Source organism: Megalops cyprinoides, chromosome 4 (assembly GCF_013368585.1).
Source record: "Megalops cyprinoides isolate fMegCyp1 chromosome 4, fMegCyp1.pri, whole genome shotgun sequence".
NCBI lineage: Eukaryota > Metazoa > Chordata > Actinopteri > Elopiformes > Megalopidae > Megalops > Megalops cyprinoides.
This window is the reverse complement of record NC_050586.1, coordinates 28,525,747-28,548,074: the sequence shown is the minus strand read 5'-3', so window position 1 is coordinate 28,548,074 and position 22,328 is coordinate 28,525,747. Positions and strand designations below refer to the sequence as shown.

At 40.8% G+C, this 22,328-nt stretch overlaps 1 protein-coding gene across 1 annotated transcript; it reads left to right on the top strand.

Moving 5' to 3' along the window:
• The first annotated feature begins 11,528 nt into the window (after nucleotides 1–11,528).
• Nucleotides 11,529–18,127, top strand: klf9 (Kruppel-like factor 9). The gene is made up of 2 exons (XM_036526720.1): nucleotides 11,529–12,398; nucleotides 14,174–18,127. The coding sequence occupies exons 1-2, from the start codon at nucleotides 11,963–11,965 to the stop codon at nucleotides 14,449–14,451; spliced, it is 714 nt and encodes a 237-aa protein (XP_036382613.1). The 5' UTR covers nucleotides 11,529–11,962; the 3' UTR covers nucleotides 14,452–18,127.
• Nucleotides 18,128–22,328: the final 4,201 nt, after the last annotated feature.

Below are 22,328 nucleotides of genomic sequence, written 5' to 3'. Positions count from 1 at the left end.
ACCCTCCAACAAATACATTAGCACAACTCATTGCCCTACTAAATAACAGGCTGCAGGAATAGCAAATACTCAGATTTAAAATGAAGGTAAAGTAACAGGAGTGTGATGTAAGAATGGACAGAGCAGAGTAACAGTGGGTACCTGACATGGGAATAGCATTTTATTTAAAATGTTTAAGGAATTTTCTTTGGTGTTTAGTACACTGGGTGTGGAACTGAAGCTTTTTTTTCCTTGAAATAAGTTCCAGAACACCGCCACGTGTATATACAGAACTACAGGTTTCTTCCGTTTGCTTGCAGTTGTACAAACAGTTCCACCCAAGGCTCTGCATATTGTTAAAATTAATAACGCTTGCTATGCAAGTTTTAGGGGAGGGGACATGCAAAACATGAGGGATCATGCACTTTAAAAATATGCACATTTGATGTTGAGGATTGTTTATTTCTTTGATGACGTCATGTGCAGACTAGCATGCCCGTAGAGGTGTGTGCAGGTCTCTGACAGCCGAGAGAGTTTCCGATTCTGCTTTTTAAATTCAGCGAGGAGAGGGTGGGTTTAGCGAGTGAAATGATATAGTTTCCTTCACCAAGATGTGTATGAGCAGTCTAACCTTTCGAGGTGGCGGAGGAGTTTTTACGCTTGCTCTGAAGTTCAGCTTCCAGGGGCGCATCTGTGCGATGTCGCATGGTTTCGGATGTTGAAACTCGCTTTTAACCCAGACATGACACCAGCAGGACCTCAGAGTTTGGAGTACAACCATCCACAGATCCTAGTCGGATCTCACAGATATGGTCAGATGTGGTCGTGTTGTAGTCATAATGTGCCAACACACTCCACTTTGTTAGGAATGCATGGAAAAAAATGTCACCGACATCAGCTCATCTGAACAGGCGTCAACCAGTAACAAGGTGGCTTCAGGAAGCAGAATCAGCTTGTGTCCAATCAGAGAACTGCCAGCAGTTGTTGCGGTGTGCACCCAGGGCAGATCTGTTGATATTTACTAAAGGTAATTTTATATACCTTTAAATATGTTTTGATTCAAATTTATTTCACATTTACTTAATGTTATCGTCTGGTGGACATGATTTGATTTAATCATGATGCAGACTTTTATCTGGGGAAAATAAAATGTGATGGAAGTGTATGCTTTAAATATATGATATAGGATCAACTGATGTTGAAGGCCTCTGTTTTACATGGGGCACATTAACTTATGAGTTTATTTTTTAAATTTATTGTCTTGTTGCAAAAATATATATACTCTTTGATTTATTTTCATATCTAGATAATTTCAAACATATAAATTGTTTAGATTGGTTAGATTTACATTAGTTTACTAGAGTTTATTGATTGTAAATCATATTCCATAATGACTTGCATTTTTGGAGGAGTGACTAAAATTTTTACTCTATAACATATGCTATTTTATTTCATTAGCAGTATTTTTGTCATGATTTATCATGGAAAGTTTTAAAGGTAAATAAATGTGGGGATTATAAACATTAAAACACATATGTATGTATCATATAATTCATTACAGAGATATTATATTGTATATTTGAATCACACAAATAGTATTTATTTATTATAGTTAAATTGAGTACTAAATTGTAACATCTGCCACAACTGAGTTGCTTTATGTAATTATGGAGTGACTTCTATCCTGCAATACACAGCAACTCCACTTGTTACCCACATTGGCAGCCAGTCTGTCAAAGCTCAAAGCTGTTTCAGCCTTTTCAGAAGCAAACTGAAGGCAGTGTTTCTTTTGCTTTATACAACATTTAAAACTGTAAAACTCATTTAAACAGCATTTTTAAAAAGCTTTTAATTCAATGTTGTAAATGAAGGCCAGAACTCATCAACTTTGTGGATTCTTAATAACTTTGAGTAACCACAAATGAAAACCAAAACTTTCTTTCATTGCTCACACAACATTGTGATTGGGACAGTTTCTGAAATAAATTTAGAAAAATTATATGTAAGTAGAGTTTTAAAGTGCAAGTTTCTACTCACAGTTATTACCAAAATACTTTGCCTCTGATTGGTTTGTCCTCTGAATGAGAAAAGGCATGGGCCAGGACAACAGCAAGCAATTATACACAGTCGATAGCTATATAAAGGGACTGCCAGTACCTTCGGGAAATCTTCCTGTGTAAATAGGCCTTTATGATATTGTTCACTTATATTAAGCTCCCACGAGTTACCCTCCCCTAATCACGTCCCATTCTTGCCTATTCCCACCCTCTCTTTAGAATGTTTTATACAAATTGTTCATGTGCAATACTAGAGAGAGGTACGGTGTGGTCACCAGCTGCCATCTCTCCTGAGGTCACCTCCCCTAATGTGTTTGTGCATTTCAGAGATACATATTTGGTGTTTACTTGTGTCGAGACAAAAAAAAGAAACGTTTTGATGTAATTAATTGCTCATAGTGCAAAGCCATATGTATAGCCACCGTGTTCCCACCATGTTAAACAGAATAAAATGACACTTTTATTTTACAGAAGCAGGCAAAATGAGAACAAGTGATCATAGATCCACTAATTTCTCAATCACTCTTTGTCAGTTTCGTGAAGTTCAAATTTCAGATATTATTTGTAACAGAAGGGATACAGAGTATAATCCAACATCTGAAATGCATTTTTTTTTTTTTTTGCAAATCAGCATAAAAGAGTCAGAGGTCAAAATAACTGAATGACTGTGAGAACTGTGAGCACCTTGGCATCTCTTCATGATACAGACGGTTACAAAATGGGATGTCAGCTCCCTGTATGTCTGCTCTGATGGTATACAGCATGTTAAGAGTTAAAGATCGGTGAGCAGGGGGATTCTTCATAATAGCTGCCATCAGTGGACGTAGCCAAAATGAAAACATTTTCAGGGTCATCTCAAGGTATTGTGACCAACTGTAGTTATAGAAGGCCTCCAATTATTTTCTCTCCTTGAGTGAATATATATTTAAAATATACACATAATATGTATATATATATATATATATATATATATATATATACATGATGCCTTTTTTTTATTTCATTCAGCAGACTTTGGTCTTGTTCAGCTGGAAGGAAATATGAAATCTGTTTTCAGAGCACTTCTGTCTCATCTGTAAAATGCTTTGTGAACATTTCCATTTTTTCCATTGAAAGTCACTGTCTGTCTGTATGTGTGTGTGTGTGTGTGTGTGTGTGTGTGTATGTGTGCGTGCATGCGTGCATGTGTGTGTGCAGACACAAAGAAGGTGTGACATGTGAACAGTGTCGTTCAGGTCATATTTGGTTTCACTTCCACCCTGAAGTCCCTGGTACTGACCACCCCCTGTAGAACTGTGTGCCAATACGATTGATGATACTTACTGTACAGTATTTTATAAATATTTTCCTATACTGTAGTATATAGTTTTGTGAATTATATACCACTATTGTCAATTCTTTTCATTTCTTTCTTTTTTTGTCAGTGAGCACTTGTATGTTAATAAGGAGTGGAAGCACACGTTTTCTGCAATAATAGTGTAGTTTACTTAAAGCAAATTTATCTTCCAGAAATCCCAGAAATTTATTTTGTGTCTATTAATGCATGGAGTTCTTCCATCTGAGTTGTAATGCATTCTGTGCTACAATGAGAATGAGAGAGAGAGAGAGAGAGAAATAGACATAGACAGAGAGTTTCAATCAGAAATGATCATGGTAGTATTTGGACGCAAATACAAATATGTATTCCTTAATGTGAATAGGCTATTGTTTTGGCATGCATTTTTAAATAAACACATAAGTAAATTAATAAGCGAGCAATGTTTTTATCAATTACATTTCCTAAAGCACCACGTCACATAATGATATGAGAGTGAGGCTTAATGAATCCCCTAATGGGTGGGATTACTATGTCCTGGCAATCATTGACTTATGAACCAATCAAATGACTTTCATTAAAAATGGCAAAGCCATGTGATTGGTTGAAAGACCTGTGTGATGCAGCAGAGTTGATGCTGACAGTGTTGAAAATATTTCAGACAGCAGGATGTGTACTCAAAAGATAATTTGATGCAGGGTGTACATGCAGTTAGGTTTCCATTTCAGTAACTACACATGGAGTTAAGAATTCAAGAATTCACTGCAGTCAAATAAAAAAATGGGAACAACACTTGTATTTATTGAAATTGATTGTTTTTTTCCACATCCACCCTCCTGAGTTAAGCATGTCAATCTGAAACATAGCCAGCAACTATTAATATGGAGTTAAACTTGCTGAGAAACCTCCACATGATGGTTCATGTCCAAGAAACAATAAAATATTGCATTTGACACAAATCCATCCCCTCACTTGTGGTTTCAAGTCTTTGTCATAAACTTGGAGATACCACCAGCACTCAGATGGGATTATAAACACTGCTAAGACTTGCATTTACAAAAAAATAAGTACAATTTTAAGTATACAATGAGGTGACACTGTCAAAACCGAAGAGCACAGACCACCATTTACACCACTATACAAAACACTGGCCTTCTTTGATATAGATACAACCCACACAAAAGCAGTGATTTATAAACACTAGTAATATGACTCATACTGTCTCTAACTGGAGCAAATGTGGTCATTTTAAGGTCATTTAGGTATTCTCAGTTTACTTGTTTTTTGGGTTATTCTTGGTAATACACTTGTATCAAAGCTCTGTTTATGTCACTAAAAACATATCAAATCACATCGTCGGCATTCTCTGTCATAAACGTATTTTTCGAAGATATATTCCTATTCCAAAAGAGGGCGCTCTGTTTCTAATAGACGCAGGTTTTGGGATTGGCGCTATACGAAAATCTCTGTGTTCATACCCTGTGGTCATATTTATTTGTTCGATTATTTATGTAATTTTGCAGTAGGTCTTCGAGCATATGGTAAGGTTCGAGCATATGCATAAGGTTGTTTCCCTCCACAGTTCTCGGTTGAGGGCAGATTAAAGTAATTGTGAGTCCCGTTCAACATCCATTTAAAAAAAATGTAAATACTGCATCCAGAGATATGTTTTCATATGAGGGTGGATCGTGATATGTCATAAAACACACTTCTATTCAGAAAATATAAATAGATTAATAAAACTTACAGGAAACTATCTTGCAGACTCTTGCAGAAGCGGATGCTTTGTGTGATTTTATTGTAATTTTGCACTATATAGTTATTCTTGACAATCGTATTACACAACCTACTTGACGGTCGTTAATTCATGGAATATTAGCGGGAGTGTTCTTTACATTGCAAAAATACCATTTTTTATCCATTTTTGGCACAGTATTGATTTTTATGCTTACCAAATAAAAGCCTGGCAATTTTGTGCTGTAGCTAAATACATAAAACCCAAAAGATTAATGTCATTATGTACCTCAGTCAGTTTGTTCAGTTTGTGCGTGCATTCACTAAGCATTTGATTCAGGACGCGTTTTAATGAAGAACTAATATGTGGATGAAAATTATTCAAATAATTCAGAATAATTTTCCCTGTTGATAGCTCTTCCTTACTCGTATCACGTCCACACCACTCCCAATGAACCACTGGGGGGAGACAGAGAACAAGTTTCAGAAGGAATTGGGACAGCTGTATATCCAAACACCTTTGCTTTAAGAAACAAGCCATGTATGAAATATGTGATTATCTCTTAAACAGATAATGAGAGTTGTCACTTTAGAGCACAGATGAATGGTTTGAGGTGTAACAGATACAGATACAGATGCTCACCAGACTGAATTCCCCCGATCTATCTATCTGTTCATCTGCCTGTGTAGCCACATCAAAGTTCTGCAAAAGCTACATTTCACTTCTTTTTTTGTATAAAAGAAACACAGGTTTGAAATCTGTGATCAAGCTTGTTTTCTTTGTTCTATTTGACTCATTTTGTTTGCTTTCCATTCAAATCCTAGCTCACACAGACTGAGATGTGGTCTGTATGTACGGTAGGTTGCAGATGAAGTTGTTATACATTATAACAGATGTTGGCAAAGGCTTTTATTATAAATTAAAGGCAGACATAAGAAGCATGTGATCTACATATTAAATGAAAACATCCCTCATAGAAAAGCAGATGTTGTGTTGTATCCAGTTAAAAGCCATGTTTCCAGATACCATCTGAGCTCAAGGCCAATAAATATGTAAATATTTTTCCCTGACTCGGGATCTGGTCCAAGTTTTTTTGGACTTCCCTCTGACTGGTCTGAGCTATTGTAAAACAACATAAGTGACTGTTCATTTTCCTCCATGACACATTAACAAGTCATCTGTTATTCCCCGAAAAGGGCTCCTATGATAAGTAATAGCATGCCAGTAATTGAGAGTGATATTTCCATTAAAGAAAAAAACAGTCCCCTCTGAAACCTTTGTATGGTTTAGTGACAACATCCACCAGTCAAATTGTATAGGCCATAGCCCATTCATAGGTGGTATGAATCTCGGGACTCTCCACTGTAGGCCTGATCACAGCCCCCTCACTATCCCCTGTGCCCAGCAGTCTTAGGGTTTGAGTCCCATTTGAGGCAGTGCAGTACTTAGAATGGAATGGAATGACATCATTAAATCATGCAGCTACATTAATGGGTAATATATGACCTAACGTGTGTTTAGTCTGCTGAATGAATTATTAAACCAGAGCGGGAAGCTTGTGTGTGACTAGTTAACAATTGCATTTGACGTCACGACAACAATGTTACACTGACGTCATTAATTGACACAGGCAGGTAGTTACATAGCTACAGTAAAACTTTTGTTGGAATCCCAGGAATTCATTTCAGGAACTGACCCGTGAAGTAATGACGCTGACATTATCTTCTTGCAGAGGCACAAGCTAGTAGTTAGGGTTAGGCTACTGTAACGACCGCATGGGATCTGAAACCCCCCTAACGTCCAACCGCTGTAGCAAGGCGACTTCGTGGGCATTTCTTACCAGGTGGTAACAAAGATCGTGATTCGCTTGCTGGCAACTAAACAATGCTGCAAAGTGACATGTGATTGGAGTCTGTCGGCCTGTTTACTTTTAACCCGCTGTTACGTAATTCATGAGTTTCCAATTTGATCGATTTGCGTCTGTCTGCGTGTTCGAATCTAGTTTAGGGTATGGAATGATCACTGAAAGGAAGTGTTACGAACTTTTCTATACGCAGCAGACTGTTTCTGGAAGTGTGGTGCTCTGCGGTGCTCAAGTTCAGTTTCAGTTCACGGACGAGAACATTCTGTTCTTCGCATACTGGGGGCAGGGCTTTTTGGGAATAACATGTCAACAACGTGACCCGAAATTGAACAGCACGATCTGACTGGAGCATCCTCGACAACGACATGTGTTTACACAGATGACAAAAGGCAAGAACAAGTCGGGATAAATTTGTTATCGAATCAACATGCACCGCGCAGGATTGACTGACATGGCTAATAATTTATAGCAACGACAATATGTGGGCATGAGGCGTGAAGCAATAGCAATCAGCCATCACGCGCCACAGAATATGAAACAGCACTCTGCATTACGCAGGTAAAAAGGACAGGGACCTGAAAGCTCCCGTGTCACGAACACCGCTCAGTTCGTGGAATGGGCGGGGCTCTAATATAAAACCCTATATCTGAACGCAGAATATGCTATGTCGACGTATATGTAGAAGTTAACTCTTCTCATCGATCAGAGATCAACAGACAGAAGGAGCAAGAGTTTTGCCTGAATATGATCACCTGTCATATTGCGACCAAAGTCTTTCCCTGGCATACAGTCGTGGCTCTTCGTCAAGCGAAATGCGCTTTCACTGTGTATGCCCTCTGAAAAAGGTATCTGACACAAATCTCCCCGCGAAATAAATAACGTTATCGCCTGTTTGCCTGTTACAGAGAAGTGCCCACGTGTGCTCTTTGAAACACGTTGAAGGGGGCGTGACGTGACAGATTGGATTCCAAGCAGGCTGCGAGGTACTACAGTAAATAGCCTACCTTGCTGTTATGAGTCACGAACCTATTGTAAAGACATGTGATGTTTACAACAGTGATAATGCGGACTTGGAATATCCTGCAAATTCGACATTTAACATTTATCTTTTTACATATGGGGATTATGAATTATAAAACTAACGCATATATATATATACATTTTTTTTTTTTGCGATTGTGACTTTATTCCCATGTTAGAAAAAAGAGAAAGTCGGTGTTCTCGCGCTGATATATTTTTCTTAGAATCGTGTCCTAGAGTGAACTGCCGCGTGCCGGGGGGCTCTGAAAGGGCTCCAGTTACACCTCCCCTGTTTGGCTCATTTCGCATTTCATCACCACGTCCGACGTCGCCCATGTGCTAATAATGAATTTTGCTGCCACGTGATGTTTTGGTGTGTTTTATCAGCATTTTTGTTAAGTAATACAAAGTATTGAAACAGTATTCACCCTTCACACTGGAGTTATTATATATTGAAATACATTTATGGTAACTAGAAATTCCTTACATTTACTATAGTTTGTCATTATTTGTTTTTAGAAAAATGCGTTGACAGTCCTAAGGTTTCTTTTGGGAAAGATTAATTTTGCAGGAAAGCAGGGAACAATAAGAGGGTCTTCCTCATTCGGCAAGGCTAAGTGGAGTAACTGACGTCAATTCGGTTGATCCGTTTAGAAACAGAAGTGAATTTGGGAAGTTTGTCAAGTGTTTTGGTTGATATGTTCCACCATCTAATTTTTAGTTGATAAAAGGAGGGAGCACTACACCAGAAATGAGCAGAGGAAGGCATTTGTGTACTCTTGATTAGAATAAACTTCCTGTGGTGCTCCATACATTGCAAACACTTTCATTTTGCTTAAATGTGACAAAAGTCTCTACCAGCTAACCAGAAAACCAGCACATTTCCCTCCCTGAATGAAAAAGGTTGTCATAGAAACCCAAATGCAATGCTCCAGCAGGTTCTTCAGGTCTCTTTAAAAGACTGACACCCTTGGAACTGAGGATGGAGGCTGAAAGGGCTTGATCAGGACAATGATGAGTGGAATCTGGCGATTAAGTGCCTGGAAAGTTCCAACGCCTGCTGCCGGTATGGTACTGCAGGAGCAGGGAGAGCAGGCCATGGCCTGCATTAGGGGCAGCATGACACAGCAGCTCCTGCATTGACTGCATTGCTCTGAAGCCGCTTGAAGTAGGTTAAGCCCTAGTCCCCCTCCCCCCAATGAAACAGTCCCTGAAAAAGCCCCTCTCTGCAGGTATGCAAAGAAAACATGCAATGAAATATGTAATGGACACTGTTTCTGTGGTTCACAGCCTCACATGACTCTGGTGTTAGGGTGGACACTTTAAAGCACAAGGCTACTGAACCACTGTGGTCAGGGAGACCACAGAAAGTACCGTCTAGACACTAGACGGATGGGAATCGTTTGGACGTGAGCCTCCTATCCTCAAGTACGTCTACAAATGCACTTGTTTCAAGCAAGCTCAACACTGTGCAGCAACAGAGGGCGAACAGTGGGAGGGTGTTTCATGTTTCAGAGCGAGCATAGATACAGCAAACATGCTGGAGGCTGCCCGGGAGCCAGCAGCACCCACCAGTCCACTGGCCCATCGCCCCTGGAGTTAATCAGCTAAAAAAAGCTGCCCCGCTGTAAGCTCCAGCAGACACATGCTTGTGCTTCCATGTTTATGAGTGTCTGCGTGGCACCAAAGAGAGGCCAGTACAGGCTGGTGGTGTCTGTCTGGCTGTCATCTCAGTTCCATTTTTCCCATCCCACAAATGCAGCCCACTAGAAAGTGAGTGCTATGCTGAGCAGTAGCCCTGACCTACTCAGGAGCAGAGACAGCATAGATCTGAGGCAGCTCTTCTCCCATATAAGTAATGATGTGATTCTGAGATCATGCTTGTTTGTACGTTACACATGTTCGTGCATTAAGGCTGATCATGTTCGCATAATCAGAGACAATCCTACTGCTTATCTTCCTAAATTTTTCTGTGACAATGCAATCGTCCCAATGGGCATGTTTCTTCCTGTGTTTTTATTGGACATGCATTGGTATGGATATGTTTTCATTCAGTGTGTTTAGTATGTTTTTTGTGTGTTCATAAATATAAACCCTTATAGTAATAAGTTTTGTCAACAAGTTCACCACCAAACAGTGAAAGCATGAGAATGTGTATGTGTTACCAGTAAGACATTGGATAATTGAGTAATTGTATAAATGAGATGCCACACCCACCAGGTGTTAAAGAGGTGTGTTGTGTGGCAGGAAAGCAAAGTGTCTTCCTACACAGAACAGGAATTCAGTTGTGTAGTATAATGGGTGTTTTGGCCCAAGCTCAGTTTACAGAGAAATTACTTGATAGATATGTAATATTGTAATCTTGGTTACAACTTGTGCTTTGCCTTATCAGGAAAGTACACAAAGGAATGCCAGAATTTCTCTCAATTGACTTGACTGCCAGTGTTCAGCGTTTGTTGTACATTTAGGGCACTTAAGACATATTTTGTGTGACTGTGGTTCGAGCATAAAGTCTGTTCGTTTGAAGCCGAGTGAAACCTCGACAGTGATGTAATGGCACCAGGATGTGATTTAAAGCAGCTGAACCAAGATCGCGATTAAGTGGTGGTCTCGGACCATTTGGAACCAAAAGTGGTGCATTGTGTGTTTGATACACCAAAAATATGTGTCTCATATGAAAGCGCAAGCAACTCAAAAAGGACACAAAACTGCAATATCGTGAAGTGACATTTGCTGAGTATTTAAAGTCACGCACTAAGTGACATCTGATTATTTCCGAAAAGACTTCCACAGATACACGCAGCTTTTTGTTTTGGCTGCTTTTATTCTACGATTACACTACAATGGCACACAGGAAAGCAAAAGCACATCACGTTCTCTCTGTAGGACGTATGCGTCACGAAAACGACAAACGGAAGAAGCCCAATTGAAATGTAGCAACAGCACTCCGGTCCGCGTGTAGCATGGAGTGAACAACACACGAGTCTAAATTCGTTTGCTAATGAATTTATTTTGTGTTTTCCTGGTATGACAAAAGTGAATCTAAACTGAAAACAGCCTGGAGAGTACTTGGAGGTTAATAATCTTATTCTATCTGGATAGAATACAGAACAGCGCAGTTCAGAATATTGTGACACAAACTTTGTCGTATGGTTATTTAAACTTTTGATGCCGTTAGCAGGCTACAAATAACCTTCTGAGAATGCTTTGCAGACAGATCATATTGAACCAAAAATACTCGTATGTTTAAAAATACCATAAACAAACATAACCATATATTGTGTACCAAGGTAACCTCTGCAGAACAATTGGTCACCTTTATTGCACTTAAACACGTGTACACCAGTAAACAATATCTAGCACTAGTTCCTGGTTTACTTTTGGCAACACCTCCTTTTTCGATTTCTACATCCTATTGGATTTCAGCGCTGTCAGTTTAACCGGTATCAGATGATTCAGCACAGTGTACACAAAAGCGCGTCACTGATACTTTCAGCCAATCGGAGCCCGGTTTTATTATGACACCCTGGGATTCCGCGAAATTGTTACTCAGAGAAAAGGACACCGAAATACTGTGGAGGAGTACTAGTTGACGCATGTGTGGTCTCGTCCAGGACGGTTAGCAAGGCATTTGCCGTCTGATTCTTTCCTGGATTATATTTTTGATAATAAGTTCTACAAACAACAAAGAGAGGCTATTGCTGTATTTTTGAGTATTCGTGTCTGGATACGTGGGAATTTTTTTATCTTAAATTAGCAGGCTCATTTTATAAAATTTCACACGGAGGTGGACACGTGTGTGGGGGACACAGCACATGTTCTAGAGCTCATTTTAGTCGAGTTCGGTTCATGTTCGGTGTTTTTCACGGTCATTAACTCCAACCTTTCCGAGGGGAATGTGCCACATTGGTTTTCAGAAGAGACTTGCTAAATTCGCGCGCATCTTATTTTAGTTTTGTATAGCGCCGTTTTCGTATCCAGGAGAAGTAACCATGTCGGATGTTGACTTCGCAGCAGAGTGTCTGGTCTCCATCTCCAATCGAGCGGTGAGGCACCGCTGCCCCGAAATGATCCCGGCCGAAGATGTGTCGAAGGAGAACCAAGAGAACAGGACTCTGCTCATGGTCGCGATGATTTTGCTCGACTTGAACAAATGCAGTCCTGCCACCCGAAGCGGAAGCGGCACGAAGTGCTTAGGAGAAAGCGATGCGAGTAACCAGCACGGCGTCCGGGGGAGTCGGATGAGCGTGGACGCCAGAGATTTAGGGCGGAGAAAGCCAAATGCGACTGCTTCAATGCAGACGTGCGACAGGAAAACGGGGAGATTACGCGCGTCCCCCGAAAAGAGACACTGCTGCCCTTTCTCTGGTTGTGGAAAAGTGTATGGAAAGTCGTCTCATCTTAAAGCCCACTTCAGGGTTCACACCGGTAAGCATTTAGAAATGCACAACTAGGGATCCTAAAATCGTCCGGTTTCAGTTTTGATATCTGAGTCTAGCGTGCTGTGATTGCCTTATTATATCGGACCCGATTTTAAAATTAATTACCTCGTTATCTCAATCAATGAGTAAATGCATCTGTGGTCGGCAAGCTTGTTACAGTTCATGACGTGAAATATTAACTGCAGTGTCCCAGACTCCCTGAATCTGCGTTCACAGTATGTAATGCTGGTGAGCCAGGTGGTTAAATTCGCCTTTTCGGACCAGGTTGCGAAATAAGCTTTCAGCAGAAGACGATTGTGCCGGTGATGAGTAAACACTACGTAGAACTCATGAGCAGCCCGGTCAACTGGTCAGGCTAGGGCACGTTGTGTTCCGAAACACGAGAATTAACAGGAATCGCCTCTCCCCATGCGGAGGTGTGACACTGCAAGGGGGCTGAGATTGGTGTGCGCGCGCGCTGGGGGGCGGTGCCGGGCCGCCCTGTTGACAAGGAGAGAGTCCGAGCCGAGAACAACATGTGCTTCCTCTGCGTTATTGCGCAGTTCAATAATGTTTGCGAACACATGACCCGAAAATCGCATGTGGTAACATGTTATGGCGCCGTATGACTGTCATTTTTTTCCAGGGGTGTTTCAAATGTTATGACCTTACCGATTCGTGTAAGGAGAGGTAAGGACGTGCGATGTATATTAGGCTGTCTAGCCAGTCTATATTGTCCTCGCGTGGCTTGCTCGTGTGGGTATTGGGGCTATGCTTCACCTCGTGTCACCCCGTGACTGTATGCCGCAGCGCAGTTACTCTCCAGCGAAACGCTTTAGTGACGCCTGTGTACAGCGCGTAACTGTTAATGCGTGCTTCATTCACAGCAAGAGCTGTTGATTGCAATAAAGATGTTTTTTCATTATTATCAGAACGATCTTATCACAATCAACTGTCCATTCTGCTACGTGCTGTACTCTCTGTCCTGAACTTGTACAGTCCTTGCTGCATCCCATGAAACCCCACTTCGCAGCTGTATATGGGCGGCCTGCGCAGTGCAAAGAAGAACATCGCTGTAAAACGGATGAACACACATTTACATATGTTCTAGGGCACAGTTCCAGATGCGGTGCATATCACCCCGTTGACCTCATTTAACTCTGCTGCGCCATTTTCGTCATCTACGTCACAGCAATTTGACACTTCGCCCATCTTGTGCACAATCGCGAGTTACATGTTTCCGTCTGCGTGAAATACTCCTAGAAGCAGCAGGACAGCAATTTGTGCGAATAATTGTAGTGACCACCATTTTTTAGATGACATGTTACTCACCAGTTTGGATTGTTTCAACAAGCACCTAGATTAATTATTTGATCTTTCAAAATGCATGTGATGTATATGGATATTTTTTTTACTTTCTTGTGAATTTTGCCACATTTATATAATGAAATGGAAACCGTGCTTACAGCGTGGTAATGTAGAAGTGTTTTCAGTGTACTCAGTATAAATACAATTAACTTTCCTATAAAAGAATCTAAAACTCACAATGAAAGGGTTAGATTATTTTGTACCTCATGAACCAGGATGTGTCTATGTATGCATGTATTGTGTTACATGGGAAACTGGCTATTATCTCTTGTAGAGTGTCTTAACACTCATGCACTTTCTTCAGTGCTCCTGAGCTGAATATTTTAGAGTCAAGAAAGCATAATCCAGAGATGTGCACGGTTGCACTGTCTGGATGACCCATTGCTACCCTCTGCTGGCTATTTTCCCCCCCAGGTGAAAGGCCCTTCCAGTGCACCTGGCCCGAGTGCGCCAAGAAGTTCTCTCGCTCGGACGAACTAACGAGGCACTACCGCACGCACACGGGAGAGAAGCGCTTCACCTGTCCCCTGTGTGACAAGTGCTTCATGCGGAGCGACCACCTGACCAAGCACGCCCGTCGCCACGCCGACTTCCACCCCAGCATGATCCAGAGGCTGTCTGGCTGGAGGAAGCGCTCCTCGTCCTCCGTGTCCTCCTCCGAGTCCGGGGACCAGACATCTGCCAGCGTGTGAGGTCTCCAGGAAAACCCCGTCCCCCAGGAGACCCGTCTCCACAGCAGAAACCGCGGACCAGACCAGTAGCTCTTTACCACAGTTCCACACAGCCCCGCCCCCTCTCACCATATGAACACCTCCAATGACCACAGACCCACTCACAACACATATACAAGCAGGACATTTGCTGTACAGTGCTTGGCAAGTGAAATTGTATGCTTTCATTCTTCAAGTATCACCTTTTCCATGTTGTAGTCTACACTGGAACCTGAAAGGCAGTTACCAGTGGTTTTCTCCCATTCAGACACACAGATGTGACAGATGAGTATTTCCCTGGAAGATTAGGAGGTTACTGAGCAATGAGTGCATTAAACCGTTCTAATCCAGGGGGTCCAACTGTGCATCTGGGAATTTTTCTGATGCTTTCCCTCACCCTGCATCTTAATATAATGGTCTCCAGGAAGGGCTCCCAAAAGCTGAGAGACAGCAGAGGTGAATGTATCTCATATGTAAATACGACTGTACAGAAGCACATTTGATGCGAGAAAAAAACGTGTTGGTGTAAAATGTAGTGCTGCAGAATTTCAGCCACTTATAGGGATTTTCCACTTTGCTTCACTTTATAAGCAGAGAAGCAAACAGAACATACTATTTCTACTACTCAACAGTTCATGGCGTTACGTTCTAATTATACCAATATTATAGAGTGTCTATAGCATTAAAAATGCAGAGATATGTTGATTCAGCTTGGCTGCAAGTCTTAATATCTTGAAGTATATCTTAAACATGACAAACAATCAAAATGTTTCAACTGAAAATCTTTTAACATCCAGGCAACTGAAATTGCGCTGAAGTAAGCATGATACATTAGCCACAATTTTGTGTTTGTTGAGTGGATTCAGAACTCATGAAAAATGAGGCCTGTCTGTGCTCTGAATCTATAAACTGCATTTTAGCAGGAAGGCTGGGAGTAAATGATAGTCCTGCCTTATGTCAGTGCATTTTATCACTACTCACAGCCAAGGCAGGTGTCTGGAAAACATTTAGTACTTTCGCAGGGATTGGGTTCAGAACCACTTTGCTGTAGTGCACCAGCAACAGTGCTATCGGTGTCATCTTTCGCTTGAGTGTCCCAAAATCAAGTTCAGGCTCAGGCGTGTAACAGATCAAGATAGGAAAGATAGGAAAGAGGGTAGACAGGTAAGGAGAGGCAGAGCCAAGTCAGAAGTGAACAGAACCGAGACACACAGGCTGGAGAGAGCCAGAACACTGAGACCGGCCAGAGAGACAGACTGAGGACGGATCAAAAGGACGACAGGAAGACTAGCGGGGTTCAACAGGGTGATAAGCAAGGGGTGTAACCTCCCCGCCCCTCCCTGTGTAGCCTTGGCTGATCTAGGAAAAGGGAGTTTGTCATTAATGTTTAATGGGATCGCCTGTGCTGGTTGCTCTCTGACATATGAGTCTGCAGCAGGAGGGGCTTCCTGCTATTTTTAAACTCCAGTAAACACAGATAATGGCAGGTGACATAACATGGAAAATGTGTTTTTTTTTACTGGTAAAGGGGAAGGAAGCAAAAACAGTTTATAAGGGACATTTTAATCCAGCCCTGCTGCTGCATCTGTATTCACTGGCTGTTGAGTTATCATTTAAAATCTGCCAAAATATGATTAGCAGTCTATTAGCAATGTTATCAGCTGTGCCATTGACAAGAGTTCTAGTATTTATTCTGTACCTTTACATCTCTTACGGACGACTAGTCCTGCCTTGCTAGCTTTGGAGTACTGGACCTGCTCAAATTTCCACTGGTTATCATTTGATTATTATCTGTGAGACGGAAAACTACAGCTGTTCATATGTCTGAAATGTCAGCCTTGAGCCACTCAGTATTTTTTATATGTTGTCTGTCATGCTGTTTTATCTGTACATATGCCATTTATAACAGATGCTGAAATTTAATTGTGTGAATTTTGATTTTGCTCTGCTTAGTGGCATAATGGTAATATATGGTAATCTCCCTCAAATGTTGATTACTAACAGTGCAACTGGAGCAAGGGAATTCTAAATTTTGAATAATCTGTTACAGTAAACATGAGGACATCCAGTTTGGCAACGGTACATTTTCCAGTTCATTTTGGACTTTTTATATTCACATGTTGATTGTGAGGAAAAAAATGACACAAGGTCTACCTCTGGTTCATTGTCTTCAAACAGATGATGCAATACCTTACATCAATCAGTCACTGGGTTGGATAGTACTCTGACTCTTCAACAGCTTAATCTCATTTTAATTAATAAATTAACCAGACAGATATCACACACAGGCATTAATATATGCCAACTGGCAGAGACACTTCTACTGGCTGCCACATGTCTGCATGATGCCAAAAAACTAAAATCCTGCGGTATCATCACCACTGCCCTCTAGTGGCTGTAAAATGAATGTCATTACTTAAGGTCGAGTGAATGTAGTATAGCATTATGGTCTATAGAGCATCATTTTTGCATGAAATGTAATATATGTATATTGCATAAAAATGTTATTGCTGTTTAATTGTATCCTGTAGCAATGTAATTATGTTTGGTGGGTATTATGGTGGATGGTGAAATGCCATTCTCTCCCTAAACACTAAGGTTAGACTTGAATGTAAAAGTTAGGGGGCTGCGCACCCATAATTGGAAATTAATATAATGACAAAGAATTGTATTTATATAGCACCTTCACCCCTATCAAGGATCTTGCAGTGCTACCTCAGATACCACTAATGTGTAGTCCCCACTTGGCTGATACATGGCAGCCATTTTATGCCAGAGTACTCAGGAACCCTTTACCATTGGATCTTCTATGATCACTGTGAGTAAGGGCCTCATGTTGGTGGGGAGGGGAGTGGATGGCAGATTCTCAAAAGCTGTTTCACCCCAGAGCTTGCAAAATCATGGTTCAATTCACCAAACTGTGAGCAAACACTTAAATTGGCCACTTTAAGTTCCTCAGTAAATCAGCATAGCTGTTGTACAGCGCTGGTGTCAGGCCTGTAAGTTTCCACCAGTACTGTGATTTTAGTCAACTGATCACTACTGGGATTTTTTCTTTGTGGAGTGGTGACTACAATATCACCATCCACCTGCCCCTCCACCCTTCTTCAAAGCTGTTGGCCAATCAGGTGCAACTGTATTCAGGCCCTGCCTGTGGCCACCTGAATCCAGAACTCTCAACACTGTTGTGGGCAACTGTTTTCTTGGAGAACTGTTCTTTTATGAGAATGTTCCATTTTTGGGAGTGGACTTGACATAGCAGATCCATATTATATATATTTTTTAGAACACTCAAACATAAAATGGTTATTGTTTTCAAAATATTGAAATGTTATGCTGTAAGTATTCAAAAACAGCCAAAATAATACATTTTCTTTCGGCGTTTTGTGCCTTGGGTTTCAAAAATGGGACAGGCACAAACTAAACAACTACTATGTGCTGTATTTATTCCTCTTGAATGAACAAACTTCCAATGCAATGCTTTTTCACTGTACTTGAAAAGATCTTCTTGCCTTTTTTCACTTTTTTATGACCTGCACACATATATCTGTTTGTATAATATGTATGTTGAATGTACATACCTGCATAACTGATGAAACTGAATTGTATCTGATGCTTCTTATCATTAAAAGCCTTCGCCTTTCTACTTACGGAAAAACATCCGGTGTCCTTTTTGCACATTTTTAGAAGTATGGAAGTAACTCCTCATTGCTCACAAGTGCAGGAGCTGAACTGAAATCTGTATCAGTATCCTTCAAACAGTTCAAATAAAAGTTAAAATACATGTAAAACATCTGGAAAAACAGTAGTTGTGTGTGTGTGTGTGTGTGTGTGTGTGTATTTTTGGAGAGTTCCCTACAGAAACCCCTAACCTGTTCACTGTTGATTGCAGTGATCACACTGATGCTTTCCCACAATTCTGTTTGCGGGGCTATGAAGCCTGCAGCACACAGAAGTGACACCGGGCTGATAAATCACTGGTTTGCAGTTGCACAGCTCTCATAATAGGCGGATAATCAACGGAAATACAACGCCTGGGAAACATTTTTGTTGTGCGGGTCGCAGGTATTCAGTGGAGCACTGGGAATGTTTTTTGCCTGCGTGTCTGGGAGATAAGGAAGTCAATCCTCTTTTCTTCCTGTTCTTTTGTCAGGTATTCGATTTCCTGCCACATCTTTGTGCTCTGCCCCACAAGCTTCCTGAACAGCAAGCGCGTATGACAGAGATGGAACAATAAACGCACACTCACAGTGCTCAAACACTCCTATGATACACGCACACACCACCCACCGATTCTCTCAGGACTCAGAGGGGATAGGGGATAGAGGATAGATCCTCTAAATGCACGTCAGCAGCCCACAACTCCCTAGCCCCCCAGCTCAGGTTCAGAAGGCAGCCCTTCGCAGGCTGAACTTTTAGTTTTTCTAAACTGACTTATGCCTTAATTTCACTGCGTGCACTGAAGCCAACTTTCTTTTATTTATTTTTTTACTCTATGAAAGTCAACTTACTCCATCAGAGTACCTCATAAATTAGACTGTCGCTGGCTGCATTAACAGTACTCTGTACCATTATGTAATATAGGCATCCGAGTTTTAAAAACACTGAACTCCGTAACTGAAAATTCCATTTTTTTTAATAGACCAAATCATATAATCTGGAAAACTGGTGTGCCCAAGTGTTGATTCTGTAGTAGCATAGCCATATTTACCATTAATTGAAGGAGTCAGGATTTGGGGTGTGTACTTTGATTCTGCATCAATTTGTGGTTCCACAAAGTGTTAAATGGCATTCAAAATACAGATCCACTCACTAAATAAACTGTTTCTGATGCAATTCAGACACTTTTCCCAGAGATTCAAAGGGTTAGAGCAGACCTAGCCATGGACCTGTCCCTCTATATGAGCATAGTATAATGTTATTGCACTGCTATTGAACTAGAGGGCAGTGTTGTGCTTTCAAATATTAATTACCTCTATAGCCTCTTTCAAAAGAATTTGCAGTGATTAACTTAGCGGTGTCAGTCTGAGGTTACAGAGGGTCTCTATACATGCTGGTTTTCCAGTGACCATCTCTTTATAATTTCATGTTGTTCATTAATTAGAAGTCATTATTAATGTTTCATTAAATAATCAGAAAAAATCTTTAAATAAGAGTGCGCCGTTATCATCCCCCAGCTACTGTTGTCTGGAATTCTAAAAATAAAACAAGTCATCAAGACTGACATTTTGAATAAGAAAATACATAGACCTTAACCTGTGGCAGGTAATGCTAAAACATGTAGATATCATCAAAAAAATCAGCATGCCCAGTGGGGTGATATGAAAAACTACAGAGCAGCCCAAGAGTACAAATGTACCTCCTTTCAAGAGTATTGTTAGCAGCTGGCTTTAGGCAGAGAATGTCTGGGTTTGCATTGGTCCCCGTGAAAATTATTTTTGAGAGACTGTTGTGCCACAGGGCAACACCAGTGAGAATGATCCACACTTTGGACGCAAATGTGGATTTATGTAATATTTATTGGAAGTAAGACAATATTCTACACATTGCAGTACACAGCTGTAGACAGTGAGATTTGAGTGAAACAGTCTTAAAGAGGCAGGGGAGAGATCACAGGCTCACTACTGCTAGAACACAGCGGGCTGATAAGATATGATTTCATATGACTAGTGTGGTGTTAATGTGGAAACAGTTGGCTTTAGCTCCCAGCTCTTGCCCCATTTAGCAGATTGTGTTTCAAAACTCTCTGGGAGCAAAAAAAATTGATGTAGTCTTACTTCTCCAAAAGGTATGATGACAGACAGCCATATTGTTGAATTGCACTGTTCTCTGGAGACTGTAACCCTATCCAACAGGCTGGCGTCAATCCACATGTCCTGATAATAATACTGACCAAATTATGCACATTTTTCTTCTCAAATGGCTCTCCCTGACAGCACACACAAGCGATAGGAGGAAAAGAGTCTTGTCAGCATCCATAGCCCCATCTGTGCTCAGCGTAAACTCATTTAAACATGACTCACAAGGCCAAACTCCTCTGGCTAGACCTACGGAAACCCCCTTCTTAGCCACTGTGTCACTTAACGTGGCCTAGGTTTGACTGATGTTGACCCTAAATAAACAAACATTTGATATGGATTGAAGCCAATGTATTTAGAGTAAAGGGGATTATGAGTTCAGTTTCAGCATAGACATCATAGTTCCTTCCTTTAGAGATACAACACTTCAAATCCTGAGACATGGTTCCTGGCAGAGATTATATGTTGACAGCATTCTGTTGCTTCTGTATAACTATGCCTGAAAAGTTGACCTGAATATAGTTACAGGACAAATAAGTAAGTGACTCTGTGACTCTACTTGTGAAATAGGAAAACCTATTCAAAGTGCCTGTCTTTCCAACAAATTTTTTATGAATATATATAAAAACTTTTTAAATTATTAATTATAATATTGGGGTCGGATAACATTTAAAAATGGCAAAAAAAGACTCATAATAAAAGATAAGATGTGAGCTCAACTATCATAGCCGTAACCATGGAAACAGGACTGTACTGGGCAAATAATTAAAAATCAAATTAAAAAATATTTTCCCTTGAAAATGTATGAGTCACATGGCTTAACTTCCAAAGACAAGGCTTAAAGTCACACCTGCAGCTGAACAAAGTATTAGTTGGGAGAGTGACGTTTCAACAACCTCAGGATGAATGGAGCCACCATGCGTTGCCAATCATTGGCCTGTATGAACCAATCAAAAGTCTTTGCTAAAAGCAAAAAAAAAAAAAACAAAGCAAGACACTATGTTTAGTACAATTACTGACTCATGAGAGCTCCACCCATTTTGGTGTTCATGAAGCCTCACTTTCCGATCACCGGGACAAAGCTACGTTAAAACTCCAGATAAGCCTTATGCTGTAACATGCTGGTCAACCGGAAAAGTGCCAAACAAAGTATGAGGTCCCAAAAGGCCACATTTTCGTCACATCTACAGAGCCATTGTGTGCATGAAAGTAACTAAAATAACCATAACTAAACATATTGATACAGTGGGGCTTAGAAATACTGCCACTGAATGCACTGACAGAGCCGACCAAGTCCGTTGCTGAAGTGTGTGCGGCAGAGATCAAAGCTGTGGTAAATTCTGTGCTGGAGAGGCAACTGGCGGCTGGTGAACTGCTCATCAACATGCACTTGCCAGCTGATTGTCTTTAAAATTGCTCTGCTCACCATCTGGCCGAGATTTTATCCAATAGGTTGTGGACGGCCATCTCAAGCCACAGTGAGGGGTCCGTATTTAACATGAGGAAATGCCAGACAAGACTGTGCATATGAACATATTTTTCCAACACAGCGTTCAGTAATAAGATACATGTGGGTCAGTGCGTAATTGTACTACCTATTCAAAAATGTTTTAAAAAATAGACACAGCCTTTACAGCAAACACACAAGTGTACTCTGCCTGCAATTTTGCACTGAGGCCACTAGATGGAGGCACATCGTCATGGTGCTTTGAGATTCAACTGCTTTGGTATTTACAGCATAAAAATGTTGTACACATCACAGAAAACAAGCGTATATTTTATAATGTATATATTTTGTCTGTTTTACACATTTTTCTTACTGCAGGTTTGGTTTCTCATGATTCTGATCCAAACTGGCTGTCTGTCAGCAGATTACAACCGGCCTTTTCAGAATTCTACAGACGTAAAGGTAGGGAAGATGAAGGCTAAGACCTGGAGGTGACTCTGCTCGCTCGCCTGGAGAATCTTGTGACGTTCCAAAACTCCGAACCAGGCTTAGCACATTTTGCCTAAGACAATCCCCCAAACCTCTGCTCTCTTGCGCTAGCAGACTATCAGTAT

Excerpts from the sequence above, each read along its gene's own strand:
- klf9 (XM_036526720.1), top strand. The coding sequence starts at position 11,963 with ATGTCGGATGTTGACTTCGCAGCAGAGTGTCTGGTCTCCATCTCCAAT. Across the intron at positions 12,399-14,173 it reads CCACTTCAGGGTTCACACCG|GTGAAAGGCCCTTCCAGTGC; the intron begins GTAAGCATTTAG and ends TTTCCCCCCCAG.